The sequence below is a fragment of the Mauremys reevesii genome, linkage group 3, assembly GCF_016161935.1.
Source record: "Mauremys reevesii isolate NIE-2019 linkage group 3, ASM1616193v1, whole genome shotgun sequence".
Taxonomy (NCBI): Eukaryota; Metazoa; Chordata; order Testudines; family Geoemydidae; genus Mauremys; species Mauremys reevesii.
Genome location: NC_052625.1, coordinates 14909189 through 14926694, shown reverse-complemented (window position 1 = coordinate 14926694; position 17506 = coordinate 14909189). Strand labels below are relative to the sequence as shown.

Below are 17506 nucleotides of genomic sequence, written 5' to 3'. Positions count from 1 at the left end.
GAAAGGAGGAAAGCTCATAGACCTTCAGAGGAACTGGCTGATTTAGCTGAAGGCATATTTGCTTGCTTTATGCAGTCATCTTGATCTTCATCTAAGCTGCTCAGAGCATTCAACTGGTTTACAATTTCTGTAAACAGAAGCCAGTCAAGACAAATGTAAGGTAGGGTTATTTAAAGAAAAAGCTGTAGAAAGCATGCTATTACTAGAGAAACAGGGGAAAAGAGGACACTTATTGTTAATGAAAAGAATACATTCAGAATGAATCATTATAGTGATATATAATACACTTATGCACCTGTATGAAACACTTCGGCGCTATTTTAACGAGAAGGAACACAGTAAGGCACATACGGAACAATTTCTGATGGGTGCCCACGACCAACCGTCTCAAGGTTAACAAAAAAAACTTAAAATGAACAGAGGCATCAATCCAAAAACTAGGTATGCTAAATATAGTTATTTTAACAGTTTCCCTGTTGGTAAGTAAAACTTAAAATTAATAGTATAAAGTTAGCTTAATACAAAAAGATTGAGGCTACAGCAATATCAGACATCTATACTTTGATTATGTCTCATTAAGAACCAAATCTCTATCAATTTTCCACCTCTGATACACCCAATTTTATAATAATTGTAAACAACATGGTCACGAACGTACTACAGAATAAAAGAGCCTACAGTAATATAGGGCCCGATTCTGCCATTCTTAGTAATACCTTCCTCACTGAATAGATGGCAACGCAATTAGAGGGCAGGATCTGGCCCTTTGGGAATAGCTCTGAAACCAACATTTTAAAACAGAACCAAATAACTGCATTAAGGTTCCTTCTGAGTTAAAATAATCTGGGTATTGTTACTTTTAGGCTTTATGCACCTGCTTAAAATGATGCTCACTCAGCTTGGAGGAAATTAAGACACGATGATAAAACAATAGGAAAAGCAATGGCAATTCATGTGCTGCCAATTTACAATGAAACAAATACTAAAAACAGCGAGGAAAGTATTATGGAAGCGCCACTCGTGACTCCATAATTAAGCTTGAGTTGAGTTTGCACTTAAAGCAGGGATTCAATCAATTACGGTAATTACAGATGAAGGATACAGTGTATCCTCCCAAATTTACAGCATTTACGCCACCTGGTAGAAACAACAGACGTTTAAAAAAAAAATTGAATACATCTTTAAAAATCAGTTCAATCTAATATAGGACTATGAATTGTATGGTAATTGCATAGTGTCATTACAAGGTGGACATAAGACTTTTGAGATCCTTTAAAGGTAAAACATTCCAGTTACTGATACGTACTCAACTTTAGTTTGTGTCTGGGAAAAGTAAAACTATCACTGGAAACTAAAGTTGCTCAAACAGAAATCTCTATTTTCCAAACTGATAAAAAAAAAAGCCACAATTCACACAGAGGTAAAAATTGAGCAACCACAGCGTTGCTGTGATGTTATCTGGTTAAAATATGATTATATAGATCATTGCTGCAACCACTATTATATGGTTGCAACAGATTTTGTACAAAATGTGGCATGTAAGATGTCTATGAAAAGGTTATGATTTGCTGGTTAGGATTATGTTATTTGTATGCATGTATCATTTTTGTATTTGAAGTTAGGAATATTGGCTCTATACCTGGATTTCAAATGTTTGCTCCTGGGGTAACGCTCAGGAGGTAGTTAGCCAGCATATCTTGGAGGGACTATTCTAATTGAGTGGCCCATCAAAAGGACTCTTAACTCACAATGGACCATGGGAGATGCCCATCTACACCGAGTGGACTGTCCTATAAATGTCCTGTCTGGAATATAGGTAATGGCTTTCTGCAAAGACTGAGCGAAATGGTGCATGAACATGTGACTTGCCCATGTGACTCCAAACACTATCTGGTCACCTGTGATTCTCCACTACCTCCACTGAGGTTTTTGTTTGAAACAATGGGTTTCCACCTACAGGACAGGTGATATAAATGGCCCTGGAAACACCTCCATTTTGCCCCGCTGCCTAAATCTCTGGACTGAGGAGCATTCTAACCAAGGGACTGAGGTCCTTCCAATGACTTGGAAGCAACCAGAGACTTAGTAGGCGAGCAGTTTATTCCATCACTGCTACAAGCCTGAACCAAGAACTTTGCCATTACTGTATGTATTGGATACCTTTAACCAACTTCAACTCTCACCTTTCTTTCTTTTTATGAATAAACCTTTAGATTTTAGATACTGAAGGATTGGCATCAGCGTGATTTTTGGGTAAGATCCAAGTTATACATTGACCTGGGTGTGTGGCTGGTCTTTTGGGATCAGAAGAACCTTTCATTTTATGAGACTGGTTGTAAATAGGGTGACCAAACAGCAAATGTGAAAAATCGGGATGGGAGTGGGGGGTAATAAGAGCCTATATAAGAAAAAGACCCCAAAATCGGTTTTATAGGACTTAAAAATTGAAATCAGTCAGATTAGGAGTCATAAGCTCCTTCAACATACAAAGACTTGCTGGAAATCTGAACAACGCAGTAGCTACATTTTTGAGATTTCTTTTGGACTCAAAACATAGACTGACGTATTTCTTTACTCAAACGAAAAGCAGAATATAAGCTTATAAAGCATAACTATGAACAAATGACTAATTAAAACAGGGTGCCGACACTGATTTCTTTGATGTGGTTTGAATCATCTGGTCCCATCTGCCGCCCTAAACACCTATATGCATTTCATTGTCTCTAATTACAGGATAAAATGGTCTATATTATATTTGGGGGTGAAATAGGAAGCATAGGAATCTATGGCCTATATCCTCTTTTGTACATCTTATTATCTACTTACTCACATTATCTTGGTCTACAAGTAACCCACTGAAGTAAATGGGACTTTGTGTGTGCTTAGGTGCTACTAAAGACTAGTAAAGGTGTCAGAATCTGGCCCTAAGGGAGAATTTGGCATCTGGCAGAAGGTTGGGATGATCAGTATTACAATGTGTGATTCTTCAGAGATCTGTGCTTGAAGTACACTTGGGCTCAAGACTCCACAACTGATAGCAGTCTGCCCAGATGTTGAGTCCATATGAAACCCCAGTGAAGTCAATAGGTCTCTGTGCAGGTGCAGCAACCAGCATACTATCAACTGCTGCATCAGGGCCTGGGTGCCTATGCAAAAACATTAAGTGAAGAAATAAAGCATGCATAGCTATACTAAATTTCTTAATTATTAATCAAATGTCTTAAGTACATCAAAGAAACTTGTGCTCATTGAGGCCTAAGTATGACAATTCTGCAATTTTAAAATCTCTCTCTTTAAATTACTCAGTAGGTAAAACATTTGTAACTTTACATTAAAAACAGGAACATGTATGTTATTTTCAAGTTCACATAACACAGAGTGGACTTTCTTTTTAAATGTAAAAAGAGATACTTTCAGGCTAATGGATTTTTTTAAAGTTACTATGTAATGACAATAGGGTGTCACAATTGCAGCTTGGGTGGTCACGTCTTATGGTCAGAGCAGTGGTGGACAGGTCTAGTGGTTTGAGCAGTGGTGGTCAGAGGCCAGGAACGGTGTCAGGAACCAGGAGTCAAAGGCAGAGTCAGGAACCTAGGGTCAGGAGTCCAAGGGTACATCTACACTACCCGCTGGATCGGCGGGTAGCAACTGATCTATCGGGGATCGATTTATTGCGTGTAGTGTGGACACGCTAAATCAATCCCTGATCGCTTTCCCATCAACTGCTGAACTCCAGCAGTGCAAGAGGCGGAAGCAGAGTCGACGGGAGGGAGCCACTGCCGTCGATCCAGCACCGCGAGGATGCGAACTAAGTAATTTTAATTCGATCTAAGATACGTCGACTTCAGCTATGCTATTCTCGTAGCCAAAGTTGTGTATCTTAGATCGATCTCCCCAGGCCCAAGAGTGAGCCGAGAGGCAGGTCTGCCACTACAACTGGCAGTGGAGACCATCTTGTTGGAACTACTCTTGGGCTTAAATAGGATGCCTGGGCCAATCGGGGCCATGAGGGAAGCTGTCAGTCTGCCCTTCTGAGATGGTACTTCCTGTGGGGTTTGTCCCAACTGGATTTACATCTGATAATACAAACACAGCCCTACTGCAGCTGCTGGGCTGTGGCATGGAGGTATCAGCTGTCCCACACATCCGGGTTCTAATCCCCACAGACCCTCCCACAAGGCTAAAAACGGAAAGCCTGTTGCAACCTCAACTTTAGGATCAATTCAGTGACAACAACAATTTTTATTACATTCAACTCTCAGACTGTGCGTTCAACCCGCAGATCCCAAACCGCTTTCGAGAGGTGCTTTCCTCATTCTATAGACAAAGAAACTGAAGCACACACAAGTTCAGTGACATACCCAAAGTCACACACCAAATCAGAGCAGAGCTAGGAGTAGAACCGAGATCAATCTCTCTACTCCCCTCATCTATCATCTATTGAGTGGGTCACGCCAGCTGCCATGATAATGAAATTACAATTATTTATTTATATTACAGTCACATGTTGACCCAAATCCAATGCTCACAGTATACTGCAAAAGGAACAGTTTGCGCAATTAAAATCCTCAGAATTCATTCTACACATACATCCTTCAGTATAGCTATCTTTCAATCTCCAGACAATGAAAGAGACAGCTCTCTGAGTGATTAGACCTTGAGTCAAAAGAAAGATAACAACACTTACTACTACTGTTTGTACAGTATGTTACTTTACATCTTCAAAGCTCTTACAAACATTAACAAATTAATCCACAAAACAACCTGCAAGGTAGTTAAGTGTTATTATCCCCATTTTACAGTTGGGAAAACAGAGAGAGAGAGAGGTTAAGTGGCCTAAGGCCACTCTGAATCTGTGAGAACAGCCCAGGGTCCTTGTCTTGCAATATCCTAACCAGGCAATGTGTGAGAAAATGTAGGCAGAAAACAAGTGTTCAAAGTGGCTGACAGCACTTATTCTCAATTAGCTTTAAATGGTTCTGTAAATGTAATTATTTTCAAAAGACTGATTTTTATAGTGCCCTGGTACCTCTTTCTGTTTCCTCTTTCTATATTTCTTCACTTTTTCAAAATAGCTGTGTCTTTTGGTCTAACTCCACGTTTCCCGTCTCTTTTTCTAATGTAGGTATTTTCCTCCTTTGGTTCTTAGTTTTCCCTGGAGTTTCATTTCTTTCCCCTTTCAGTACATTTACTGTAGCTCTTTTAGGACCCAATCCAACTTCCATCAAAGTCAATGGGAGTCTTTACACTGATTTCAATGGATATTGGAACAGGACCTTAATATTTACTTTTTCCCCCGATTATTGTCCTTTCTTTATGCTATTTCATCTACTCTGGGAAACCGCATGCAAGCATTCTCCTCCACCCTCCCTCCCACTGCCCAGTTCCCTTTCTCACCTCTCTCAAACAGGAGATGTTCAGCTAATGGCATAGTTCAGCAGTTGCAGCAAACAAAACAAAACTGTCTCTGAGGCTGACTTTTTCCTTTCAGGCTTTTTACTTGTGGGTCTTAGGACATGACTACACTTACAGCGCTGCAGTGCGTGTGGGGAAGACACTCTCTGCCGACGGGAGAGAGCTCTCCTGTTGGCATAAAAAAACCACCACCCCGAGCGACAGAAGCTGTCGGTGGGAGAAGCTCACTGTGCACATTAGCACTTATGGAGATGGAGATTATGGATTATGGAGATGGAGATTAGCATTTATGGAGTTGTAATGTAGACATAGCCCTAGAGTGCAACATTTACAACAACAAAAACAAACTGGTTTTGCATGGTAAGAAAATGAAACCTGAACAATCTCAATCTGAGTACTGACTGGATATGGAATACTCTTTGCTCAAAGGCATTTATCATTCCGCCTTCCAAGTAGCCATTCAGAAGGTCTGTTATAAATACCAAACTTATCTATTGTATCACCAGTTCAGAGAGCGGGAATGCGCTCTGGGCCAGAACCATGGGGCCAAGCTGTAATTGGTGCAGGATTCAGGGTAAGTGTGTGGAGGAGGGAAAAAGCAGCTTTAAGCAGCTGTAAGCTACACTTGGCAAAGTGGATGGCACAGACTCAACTACACTGGCTTTAGACCAGCCGGGGACTCCCCCACCATCACAGGAATCCCCGTTAGAGAAGCTGTTAGAGAAGCTCTCCATCCCCCTTGAGTGGTACAATGCAAAAGGGATAGAAATGTGAGCCAGGAGCTGGCACTCTACATCTGGCAGCCTTTTTACATATGGGTTTTCTGTTGCACTGTCACAGTAATATCTTGGTATTTCCTAGGTAAAGTAGGTCTTCCCACAGGGTCTTTAGCGGGCTTTATGGAGCTTTCTGCTCCTCCTTTTCCCCTAATTATAGGAGGCCTTGCTTCAGTTTTGTGGGGCTTTTTAGTTTTTATTCTTGATTATAGTTTATCTGTTTTGTGTGTGTACCTAAATCCTTCTGGATATGGTGGAAAAGCTTCTCTGAGAGGTGGGTCTTAAAGGTGATCAGCCTGTTTTTATTCCACCCCTTGACCAAGAACGCTTTATCTCAGTCTCTCACACATTTCATCCTGGGCTTTGTGAACTGCACTGTCCCAGAAAAGTACAGCACGGATGGACATGTGGTCACTGAGATAGCTGGGTCCTGACCTGCTTGGGGCTCTAAAGATTAGGATCAAAGCCTTAAAAACCAGAAACTGAAGTAGTCTAGAAGCTAAACAAAAGTGATTGTAATGTTTCATGGGTGTTTTAAGTACCACTACAGCACTAGGTCCAAGTAGTCATAGCTGCTTTTGCCCGACCCATTTCAGTGCTAATGAGGACGAGAAGAACAATGACGCAACTCCAATGATTCAATTAGTCTTCCCAATGCAATCCCACAGTGCTTCTTGTGACGCTCAGGAATAGCCCTCGACAACTCAAGAGAACCATTTCTGCAACCTGTCATAGTCTACCCCAGATGCCATCCCATTCCATACAGGTCCAACACAGCAGCTGAGTCATTACATGGCTGGTCTTGGCTCCACTTGGCATCCTCTCACTCATCTTATTAAAACCACAGAGCATACTATTATTTAGATTAACTTTTTTTTTTTTAAGGTAACCTGATACACTAGGGCAGTGGTTTTCAAACTTTTTTTCTGGGGACCCAGTTGAAGAAAATTGTTGATGCCCACAACCCAACGGACATGGGGCTTCAGGGTGGGGCTGGGAATGAGGGGTTCAGGGTGTGGGAGGGGGCTCTGGGCTGGGGTAGGGGGTTGGAGTGCGGGAGGGGGTCAGGGCTCTGGGCTGGGGGAGCAGGCTCTGGGGAGGGGCTGGGGATGAGGGGTTTGGGCTGCAGGAAGGGGTTCTAGGTTTGGGGGGGTCTCAGGGCTGGGGCAGGAGATTGAGGCGCGGACTTACCTCTGGCAGCTCCTGGTCAGCGGCACAGCCAATGTGCAGAGGCAGGCTTCTCGCCTGTCCTGGGACCATGAACTGCACTGAGCCCCGGAAGTGGCCAGCAGCAGGTCTGGCTCCTAGGCGGTGGAGCACAAGCGGCTCTGCGCGGCTCTCGCCCACAGGCACCGCCTCAGCCCCCAGCTCCGAGTGAGGAGCCGGTGCTCAGGGTGGGGGCAGCATGCGGAGCCCCATGGCCACCCTGCCTAGAAGCCAGACCCACTGCTGACTGCTTCCAGGGCGCTGCGCAGTGTCAGAGCAGGTAGGCACTATCAGCTGCCTTAGCTGGGCAGCACTGCTGATGGGACTTTTAACATCCTGGTCGGAATTGCTGACCGGAGCTGCCGGGTCGCTGAGCAAGGCGACCCAGTGCCTTTCGGGTCACAATCCAGTACTGGGTTGCGAACCTAACTTTGAAAACACTGCACTAGGGGATGTTTTTGTGCCTTTTTTTGCTTCTTTATGACTGAGGGCACATGAAAGGCATCTTTCCTCCTCTTTTCTTACATTAGAAATTGTTATTTAACTCAAATGCCTGAATAGCAAGGAGAAGAACTCTTAACAATTCATCATCTTCATTGTTCAGGTAAGAGCAGAGAAGAGATAGCTTTCATTTCAGAACCCCAACAAGTCCATCAGAGAAGACCTGTCCTGACTTTCTTGATATTTCTTAGGGAAAAAACAAGCATGACTTACACCAGGGGTAGGCAACCTATGGCACAGGTGCCAAAGGCGGCACGTGAGCTGCTTTTCAGTGGGATTCACACTGCCTGGGTCCTGGCCACCGGTCTGAGGGGCTCTGCATTATAATTTAATTTTAAATGAAGCTTCTTAAACATTTAAAAAACCTTACATACAACAATAGTTTAGTTATATATTATAGACTTATAGAAATAGACCTTCTAAAAACATTAAAATGTATTACTGGCACACGAAGCCTTAAATCAGAGTGAATAAATGAAGACTCGGCACACCACTTCTGAAAGGTTGCCGACCCCTGACTTACACACTTAAAAAAAAAAAAAAGTTTAAGGTCATCTTTATACAACCCAATCTATTTTAATCCTTTGCAGGTCATCTTTAATCAACTCTTGAAACACATAATTCAGAAAGGAGAGAGCTGTACCTGAGATTGTGGGACAGGTGCCACAATACACAGGCATAACAACTGTAGGAGGAAGCTTTGTGTTTGGACATGCTGATCTGATTTGCACTCACCACACTAGCCACCCCGGGCACACTAAAGCCTTTTGAGATCAAGAAGTTCAATAACCATTTAGCTGTAATATGTAACTTGAAATAGCTCAGTTATCTAATGCAGATCATTCTTTAGACTGTTTTCACTATGGGGAACCTCATTGGGTCCTGCCCCGGAGTGGTCCCCTGCTTGCTGATGACCAAGTTGGACCTCTCTATCCATTCACAGGACCACTTTTATTCAGTTATTCTCCCAATATTTATTTTCTTCTTCCATTTCTGCCCTTTCTCTCTTGTTTTCTCCCCTCCTGATTGTTCCCATCTCTTTTCCTGTCCTGCTCTGTTTACACCTCTCCTTGGCTTCCCCTTCTGAAAATGCAATACAAAGAAATCAAGTCTCTGAAGTTCGCAAAAATTAGCCTCATATGTAGCTGTATTATCAGGACATATGCAATTGGTTTATCCTAAATTTCTGTTTTATATGAAAGCATATTCACATAATAGAAGAATAAAATCCACGGAACTTTCTTGATTATAAGGAAAAAACAATATCTTATTTAGGTCCCTTTGTGACAAGACCAACCTGTAATTTTTGCAGCCTTTTCCTCCTGATTCACTCTGTTCTCTTCATCTTCTTCATTGTCTTCCTCAAAATCATCTAAATTTCCAATGTCGGCTTGCTTCATACTCATCAAACTAGCCAGGCTTTGCATGTCTTCATCTCTATACCACAAATTCCAATACATCAAACAAATCATTAAAAGGCAATACTGTTCAAGTCATATTTGATAGTATTTTACTATTAAAATACTATTTTTTCAAAAAGAAGTTTCCTTTTCTTTACTAAGGGCCTGCTCTAAAACCTTTTGAAGTCAAGGAATAGCCTTCAGTTGACTTTGATGGGCTTTGGAAGTAGTCTTAAGAATACTTATAAGAACAAGATATGAATGTATATGTTCATAGCATTAATTTATAGATTACAAGTTTCCCATTGCCAAAAAAATTAAAAGCAAAAAATGCTTTCATTAAGGGTCAATTTAATCCTCTCCTCTTACAATTTTTTAAATCTGTCCTGAAGTTATACGGAACAATAATTTATTCCCTTTGGGGGTCATTCAATAAAAGCTGAGGGTGCTTGGTCAGAACTAGTGCCTCTGAACCACCACCTCCTCCTAAGACTCACAATACTGTCGGTGAACTACAGTTGCTCTCCTAAATTCATGAGTACATAAACAAGAATTTTTTTTATATTTTATGGGCCAATTTCTGTCCCTTGCATGTATGCACCACTGGAGCGTGGCTTACAACTGAATGTTGTTGAAAACATGGCTGCAGAAGAGAGATTTAAAACAATGAATGTTCTAAAGTGCTATTTCCATAGCAACCAATATGTCTTCAAGTTCACAGTGTCATTCTCGAAACACGGTTGGACTCAATTTTTTAAATACTATTTTAATAACTTTCTATTGTTTAATCAAGCTATTTTTAGCAGCTTTGCAATAGTCTATTCACTTACTTGCCCAAAGCAATTTTTTAAAAAATAGGCAAGTAAAAAATATCATTAATTTCCCTCTCTCCATGTTACAAGTTAACCATGGTAAAACAGGGTGCACAGATTTTGTGCCTGGGCTGATACATTTTCATGACATTGGTACAAAGTTACTTTAAAAGCCATCCTCTATGGTAGTAAACTACAGATCAAGTACAAACCAGGCCCCAATCCTGCACAGGAACTACCCATGAGTAACTTTACACATCTGCATAGCCTTGATAAGTTCAGTATACTAATTAAATTGTGAGCTCTTTGGAGCAGGGATAGTCTCTTCCCACATATCTGAAAAGCACATAGCACAATGGGACCCTGATCTTAGTTGATGCCTCTAAGTGCCACTGTAAGATAAATAATTATTATTATTAAAACTAATATCCAAGAAATCACAAAGGTTCCTCTCTTACTGGTTTCAAATGGTCTGCACAGTAAAGTACATACACTGGCAACTGATAACTAGACAATCTGAATCTTCTAGTAGAATCACAGACTATCAGGGTTGGAAGGGACTTCAGGAGGTCATCTAGTCCAACCCTCTGCTCAAAGCAGGACCAATCCCCAGACAGATTTTTGCCCCAGACACGGGGCTTCAGGCTCCATCCACATGGTGGCAGGCTCTGGTTCCAGCAGCCGGCCCCAGGCTCCCACCCCTGCCATTGTCCCTGGGCCCTGCTGCCTCCCTGCCCGCCTCCCCATTCAGGGCTTAATTTGTCCCAGGCTTGCTGTAGCTGAGTAAGTCTGCTGTGAAAAGCGATATTAACAAACATACAAATATCACTTTTCACAGCAGAAGATTTACCAGCTAGCAAGTCTTATAGAAGGAACAAATAAAAAGCGCAACCAAAAAAGCAAAAGAAACAACAACAAAAAGACAAGAACATGCTAAGTGCCTTATGTGTGTTTCTATTCTGTTTAGTCCAGTAAAGAATAGAGACAACTGTAAATTATTTTTATTACTGAGTCTGAAAATCCCCCTACATAAATAAATATGCACATATACATGTCCAAGTCATTGAAATTTATTTGTTTTTCCTAAAGTTAATTAAGTATTTTAGGAAGAATTGTCAGCAAGAGTTGGTGGCCAGACTCTGAGGCCACCAAAAAAATTTGTTGTGAGAACCCCTGACTTAAGCTCACCCCAAGCTTAACTTTAAGCATATTCTGGAGTCCCATCAATTTCAATGCAACTTAGGCACATGCTTAAGTGCTGTCCTGAAGAGATTTGCTTTCATGAATCAGGGCCCCAAACACCCGTATCCAGCAGCCTAAAACAGAGGTTCCCTGTTGATAGTCCAAGAGGAGGCTGGTAACCCGCTGATGGCTCCTTTCCCTCATTTCCAGTTGCTAAATTGCATTAAACAACAGCTATAAATACAATATCTTTCTAATATTTTTACATGTCAATACATTCATTAGTTTCCAAAGGGATGTTATGAGATGGCAAACGGGGGAGAAAATTGTCTGTGTAATTGTGAATGGCAGGATAGGTGGTCCATAAGACAATCTCTGCCAAAATCTGTCCCACATGATGAAACAGTTTGGAAATCCCTGTACCAAAACCAGTTCTGGGGTAGAAAAGTGTGATATATGAGAATGGGAAGGATCCACAGATACCATCAAGACAGCCAAAGCCGGCCACAGGCTGTTAACATTCCTGAAAAAAATTCGCATGTGAAATAGACCACCTTAGCAATGGTCTCCCTGTCCCATTGCCTCTCTATCCTGCCAGCCCTATATTCTGCCATGAGGAAGAGAGAGAGAGAGAGAAAGAGAGAGAGAGAGAGAGAGAGAGGGGCTAGTTTGCTGTGATGATTTGGGGACTTTGTCTGTACAATTTATGGAATCTGTGCGAGATTATGAACTCTCTAGATGTAGCTTACCAAGGTGCAAATGCCATTTTGAATGTGCAGCTATGTCTCTTCTCTGTTGTCCTTTTACCTCTATGTTGGACTGAAATTCCAAAGAGTACTGATATAAGGCTGACAACAGAGGGTCATTAATCCTCTGTTCAAATACTAACATCCTAGACAACAGCTGGCCTCCCACCCAGAAGAATTGGTTTGTCTGGGGAGAGGCTGCCTGGCAACAAAGTAGGGGGTCTGGGATCACCTGAGGAGGCTGATCCAGGCATCAAATGACAGAGGGGCTTAAAGGTTATAAAAGATCAGGAGCGTCTCTATTTGGGGTCTTCAGCCATTTTCACCAATCAAGCAGAGAGAAGCTGCTGCAGAATCCTGATGAGGCGGGGGGGAACCCTGCCTACCTGAATGATAGACAGTCCCCCAAGGACTCCCAGTGACGGGAGAGCTAGGGCGAGGGGGCACTGTGTTCAGGATGTTTGTTATTCTAAATGAGCTGTACTCTCTGGTGCTCTCTCTCTGTTAAGTAATGAAAAATGGGATGTTAGAATCCTCTGTGAAGTGTAGCTGCATGCGTGAGGTGCTACAATTATCCCATGCCCCAGAAAAGACACTGTAAACCAGGCGGCTCACACTTTCAGTAGGATTCTGGGGAATGTGCAAGAGCTGCAGGGGAAGGTTGGCGGAGCCAGCACTCGTTTCAGGGTCTAGACCAGGGATGGTCAAACTTACTGACCCTCCAACTTGCATACGATGATCTTCACAAGTTTGCAAGCCACGCCCCGGCAGGGGTGCCCCCCGAGGCTGAAGTCCTGAGCTCCCCTCCAGTCTGGTGGGTGGAGAATGGGCAGCGCTGTGAGACGCACTTTAACTGTAAAAGAGCCGCATGCAGCTCGTGAGCCGCGGTTTGGCCACCCCTGGTCTAGACAGTTGTATGGGGGGGGGGACCAACTGCCAAAAGGGGTATCAGATAAGAAGTCTGCTCCTGGAGTGAATGCTAAAGATGCAAAGCCAAGGACAGTGCCAAGACTCTGCCCAGGCCCCCAGCAAGCTAAGAATACCTATAATTCTATGGCTTGACCCCTCACAGCAGTCTGGTGAATGCCCAAGTAGGGGCATTTGACTAAATTTGTAACACTTGGCAACCACTCTACCCCAACCCATCTGAAAGCAAGGGATGCAGGGGCAAGATGATCTGGAAACATCATTAATTTCTTCCTCTGAAAGCTGCTTAGGTAAGCAAGGGTGTGTGTGTGCGCGCGCACAGATCTGCAGGGAGAATGGGAAGATTAATGCTTAAGTGAGCTGGCTTCCTTGGATGTTCTCCTGAGCAACCCAAGAATGCTCCCTCTGTCTACGTCTTCCACTCCATCCTCACCCATCAACAAGCTTTGGTTCTCTGTGGGGATGGATACAGTCGGGCTCCTGTCCGGCTCTTCCCATCCTCCATGCTAGGGACGTCTCTAGCTGAGCACTCCTCCCCCACCTGCTCCCTTTCAAAGCTGTGAATATTTTTAGGCGGCTGCTTTTTAACGTATTAATAAGGTAGAAGAAAATGTCTTGATCTGAAGAACAGGAAGCTATAGTCAGAGTAAGAAATTATGTTTACTCAGCTTCAGAAACAAAGTATGACAGGAATGATTGGTATGCTGAAGGATACTCTCAACTCCTGCCATTCTATACAGCTAGAGTGCTTGCTACCCAAAGAGGTCTTTGAAAGGCAACACAAAGCAGCCTATCTGGTGAAAAACTTACGTAGCTTTTCCTTCCCTCAGGAAAATACAGGATAATGAGAACTGAAGGGTGGCAGATACAACTTTCTTAGACAAAGGCTTGAATTTTAACTTGACATCTGTCTGTGTAGGCATAGGGCTTGCATATTGCTTCATGTTGATGCTGCTGGTGGCAAGTGCTTTTCTGCGTCCAGAAGGTGATTCCTGAAAGTAAACATAAAGCAACATGAAATAACGTTAAAAAATAAAATAAAGAGGTGAAGAGTTGTAACAGAAACCAGCTGTTTCATAAAGAGGGGGGAAAAAGCTACCAAATAGATCGGCCTCATTCTTTTTTCCAGTAGAGAGGCAGAGTGGTCCAGTGGATCGAGTAATACCCCTGGGAGACAGAAATTCCTGAGTTCTAAGCCTGGCTCAGTCACAAAGGGCCCCATCCAAAGCCCACTGAAGACAATGGGAGGCTTTTAATTGTGTTCAGTGGGCCTTAGCATCAGCCCTTAAATCACTAAGGTTTAGATCCTGCACTAGGATCCACATGGTGGACCATTACATTCCCTGTGGTCAATGGGACTCTGCATAAGACTCTACCCACGCAGCTCCATTTGCAGGTTCATGCTCTGGTTTCCCCTTTGGAAAACGGGGCTGGTAGTACTTACTCACCCCACAGAAGAATAGTGAAAATTAATATTTCTATGTTGCTTTGAAAAACATATAAAGTACTATGCAGTATTAAGTAGACAAGTGCTATTTTGAGCTATTTTAAGCACTGAATTTAATGTTGAAATGTTTTTCAAGGCTATTTTCTTTCTAACAAGCATAGTACATGTACATCCTGAGTTGCCAATTTCTGAAGTTAAGATCGACAGTATTTCTAGAATGGCTATAAAATCTTTGGGAGAGAAACAATTAGAGTAAGATCAATGCCTGATTCACATTTGAAGAGAGGTGTTCTAAAGAATTCAGATATACATTAATCTAAACTGCCTCTAAGAATCTACGACACAGTTTTGTCTACAACCCTCAGCATAACAGAAAAGAAATGATATGTAATAAAGTTCTAATGGAGGAAAGAAAAAAAAAAGAAAAACTGCTGTTAACTTTTGAAAAATGTTCTCACAATAGAACTACATTTTACTGCGGTTGACAATTTGTCTTGAATAAAGACGACTAATTCAATCAAAACATTCAAGCGTCCCTTTTCTAAGTACTTGACATTTCTGCCCAGTAGAATAAGTCAGAATGTAATATGTCATCCCCAAAGAATACCTTGTTTAAAAAACTAGCCTTATCTGTCAGATTACGCACAGGAATATTATACAGAACTATTAGTGCATGTAGATACCTTATGAATGAATTTCAAAAATGCATCAAACACTTGAGAAGGATTTAGGCCCTCTCAGAAGAAATACTTAAGAATATGCAAATACTCTCAACTGAATCAAGTTGAACAGATGCGACTATCGCAAACAATACAAGTGCTCTTTCCCTGGCCACGACTGTCAATCAAAGAATGAGATTAAAGTCCAAGGTTCTGACAATGTGTAAAATGAAGAGTATGAGGAGGGAGTTTCAATCTATTACACTGATATGAACAACAATAATCTGTTATTGTACTGTACCTTTAGAATAGCTAAATAGTACAACTAATTTAGGATTCAAGATTTACTGCAGCATCTGTTCTGAAAGTAATGCATGAGAACTGGCACAATATTTTTTGTTTGTTCTCTACAAATCTGAATAAGCAGTTTGCTTCTTAACAACAACATTTACCTTGCATAATAATTCTTTGCCTTTATTACAACACTGCAGTTTAACAGTACCATTGAAGATCAGTGGTTTTCACTGAAAACCTTGAAAGAGGGCTGTTTTACATTGCTATATTTGCAAGTTGCAGATTTTTCTGTTTATGGTCTGGCTGCAATTTTTAATTTTAAAAATTGGCTAAACCTTTGCTTAGCTAATAGCTTAAGGTATTTTTAATAGTTTTAGAGAAAAATGTTTTGTAGCTTCTATTTTTGTCCTGTAGAATACCCAAAAATGTTGTAAAAGATAGCACATGAATAATTACAAAAGTATAACTGATATGGCAAAAACTCGCACATGTACTTTTTTTTGTCAATCAGGAAAGAAGAAAATAAAAATTACACAACAGTCTGAATTATACTCCCATTTACAGTGAAACCAAAAATATACTATTCCATTGTGTGGGCTATAATGATCAGGAAATATTTGTCATATTTTGTATTCAGTTTCCTTTTTCAGTCAATTAGGAAGGGTTCATGCTTGCAACCATCACAAAAAATCCCACCTTAGTCTGTTCTAAAATTTTATAATTATGGCAATAGTTATTCTTATCTAGAGGGTTGCTATCGATATATCTATCTATATATCTATATCTATCTATCTATCTATATATCTATATCTATCTATCTATCTATATATATAGAGATAGATAGATATAGATATATAGATAGATATAGATATATAGATATATAGATATCTGGGGATGCTTTTCATCATTTTAATGCTTTCAAAGCCAGGGAATCTGGTTTTCCTTAAACCCATTTACACTAAAATGACAGTCTGATTGAACTGATGAGACACAACTACAAATAATGCATTAGAATACATATCTTGTTCGGTACCCACTCCTTTTCCCTAATTAACACACAAAAGGAACAGGCTAGGAAAAATCCTCTTGACTGAGGGACAATGACAATCCCAAATGGAACAAATGAAATTTGCTTACCTACTCTCAGCCCTCTGGATAAGTTGCTGATCAGCAACAAAATACATGAGTGTACTGATCAACTGGTATGTCTATTTTGATGCTGACAATGAAAACAAGTCTCCCACCTCAGTATCCTTGAAATCACGACCAAATGAAAAAAGAAATGGACGCTCACCCAGCCTGTTACTTGGCTGAATTCCTCCTCTCTCTGCTAGTTGCACTCTATAATGCACTTTGTGAAAAGTGCATGTGACTGATGCTGTATGAGCTCTGCTTGCACTGAAGTATGGGGTACAACTGTCGTTCATTGACATTCACATGAAACAGAGGGGGAAGACAAGCTTTCATTTGTGACAACACATTTGAGATCCAGGTTGTCTTTGGCTAAGTTAACTTTAAAATGGTTTTTACCAGACCAGTTTCTAGCCCTGCACTGCAGCTGTTTTTGTGCCAGTGCAATAGTGCAAATTAGCCTCAAAGCCAGCTACCAGAGAATTCCCCCAGTCATCCCCAGTGCCGAGAAGAAGGTACATTTGCCATCCAATTACTTACAATTTTCTTGACCATTTCATTGAGAGAAGTCCTAAAATAAATATCATATTCACCTAAAATTCTAACTTACTTATTTTGTAATTAAAGCCATGCTATGGATGGGAAGACATGTATGTAGGTTTGTTTGGGACCTGCTTTCGGGTAAGTGCACTTCGGGGGAGGAAGAATGTGCTATGTGTCTGGGTTTTTGCCCTGAGGCCAACTAAGAATAGTGGAGGGCGGGAGGTTCTGCTAGCCTACCATCCCCTTTAAAAAGGACACTGTCGAGATGTTTAGAACCTAGATTGATTTTACCATAAAACTTTCGGAATATAATTCCATGGAATATGCTTTCAACTATGACATACCCTACTTTTCTTACATTGTCTTTGTTAAATTTATTAACAGCCACTTTTTATAGCATTCAAATGCACTACACAAAGAGATATTTTCTCAAAATTTGGCATGCTCTGAAAGTAATATGGTCCAAG

The 17506-nt window shown here is 41.3% G+C and overlaps 1 protein-coding gene across 10 annotated transcripts in view; it reads right to left on the bottom strand.

Annotated features, from left to right (window-relative positions):
- The window catches only part of EHBP1 (EH domain binding protein 1), a 330844-nt gene that overhangs the window by 180825 nt on the left and 132513 nt on the right, over positions 1–17506 (bottom strand). For 8 of the 10 annotated variants that reach the window (XM_039528959.1, XM_039528958.1, XM_039528957.1 and 5 more), the window contains 2 exons: positions 13776–13957; positions 9196–9335 (listed from right to left, as the gene is read on the bottom strand). In XM_039528959.1, the coding sequence (XP_039384893.1) occupies positions 9196–9335; positions 13776–13957 (322 nt within the window). Of the gene's footprint in view, positions 1–9195; positions 9336–9795; positions 9947–13775; positions 13958–17506 lie in introns of those variants that run through there. The other 2 variants (XM_039528966.1, XM_039528965.1) reach the window with 2 other exon arrangements.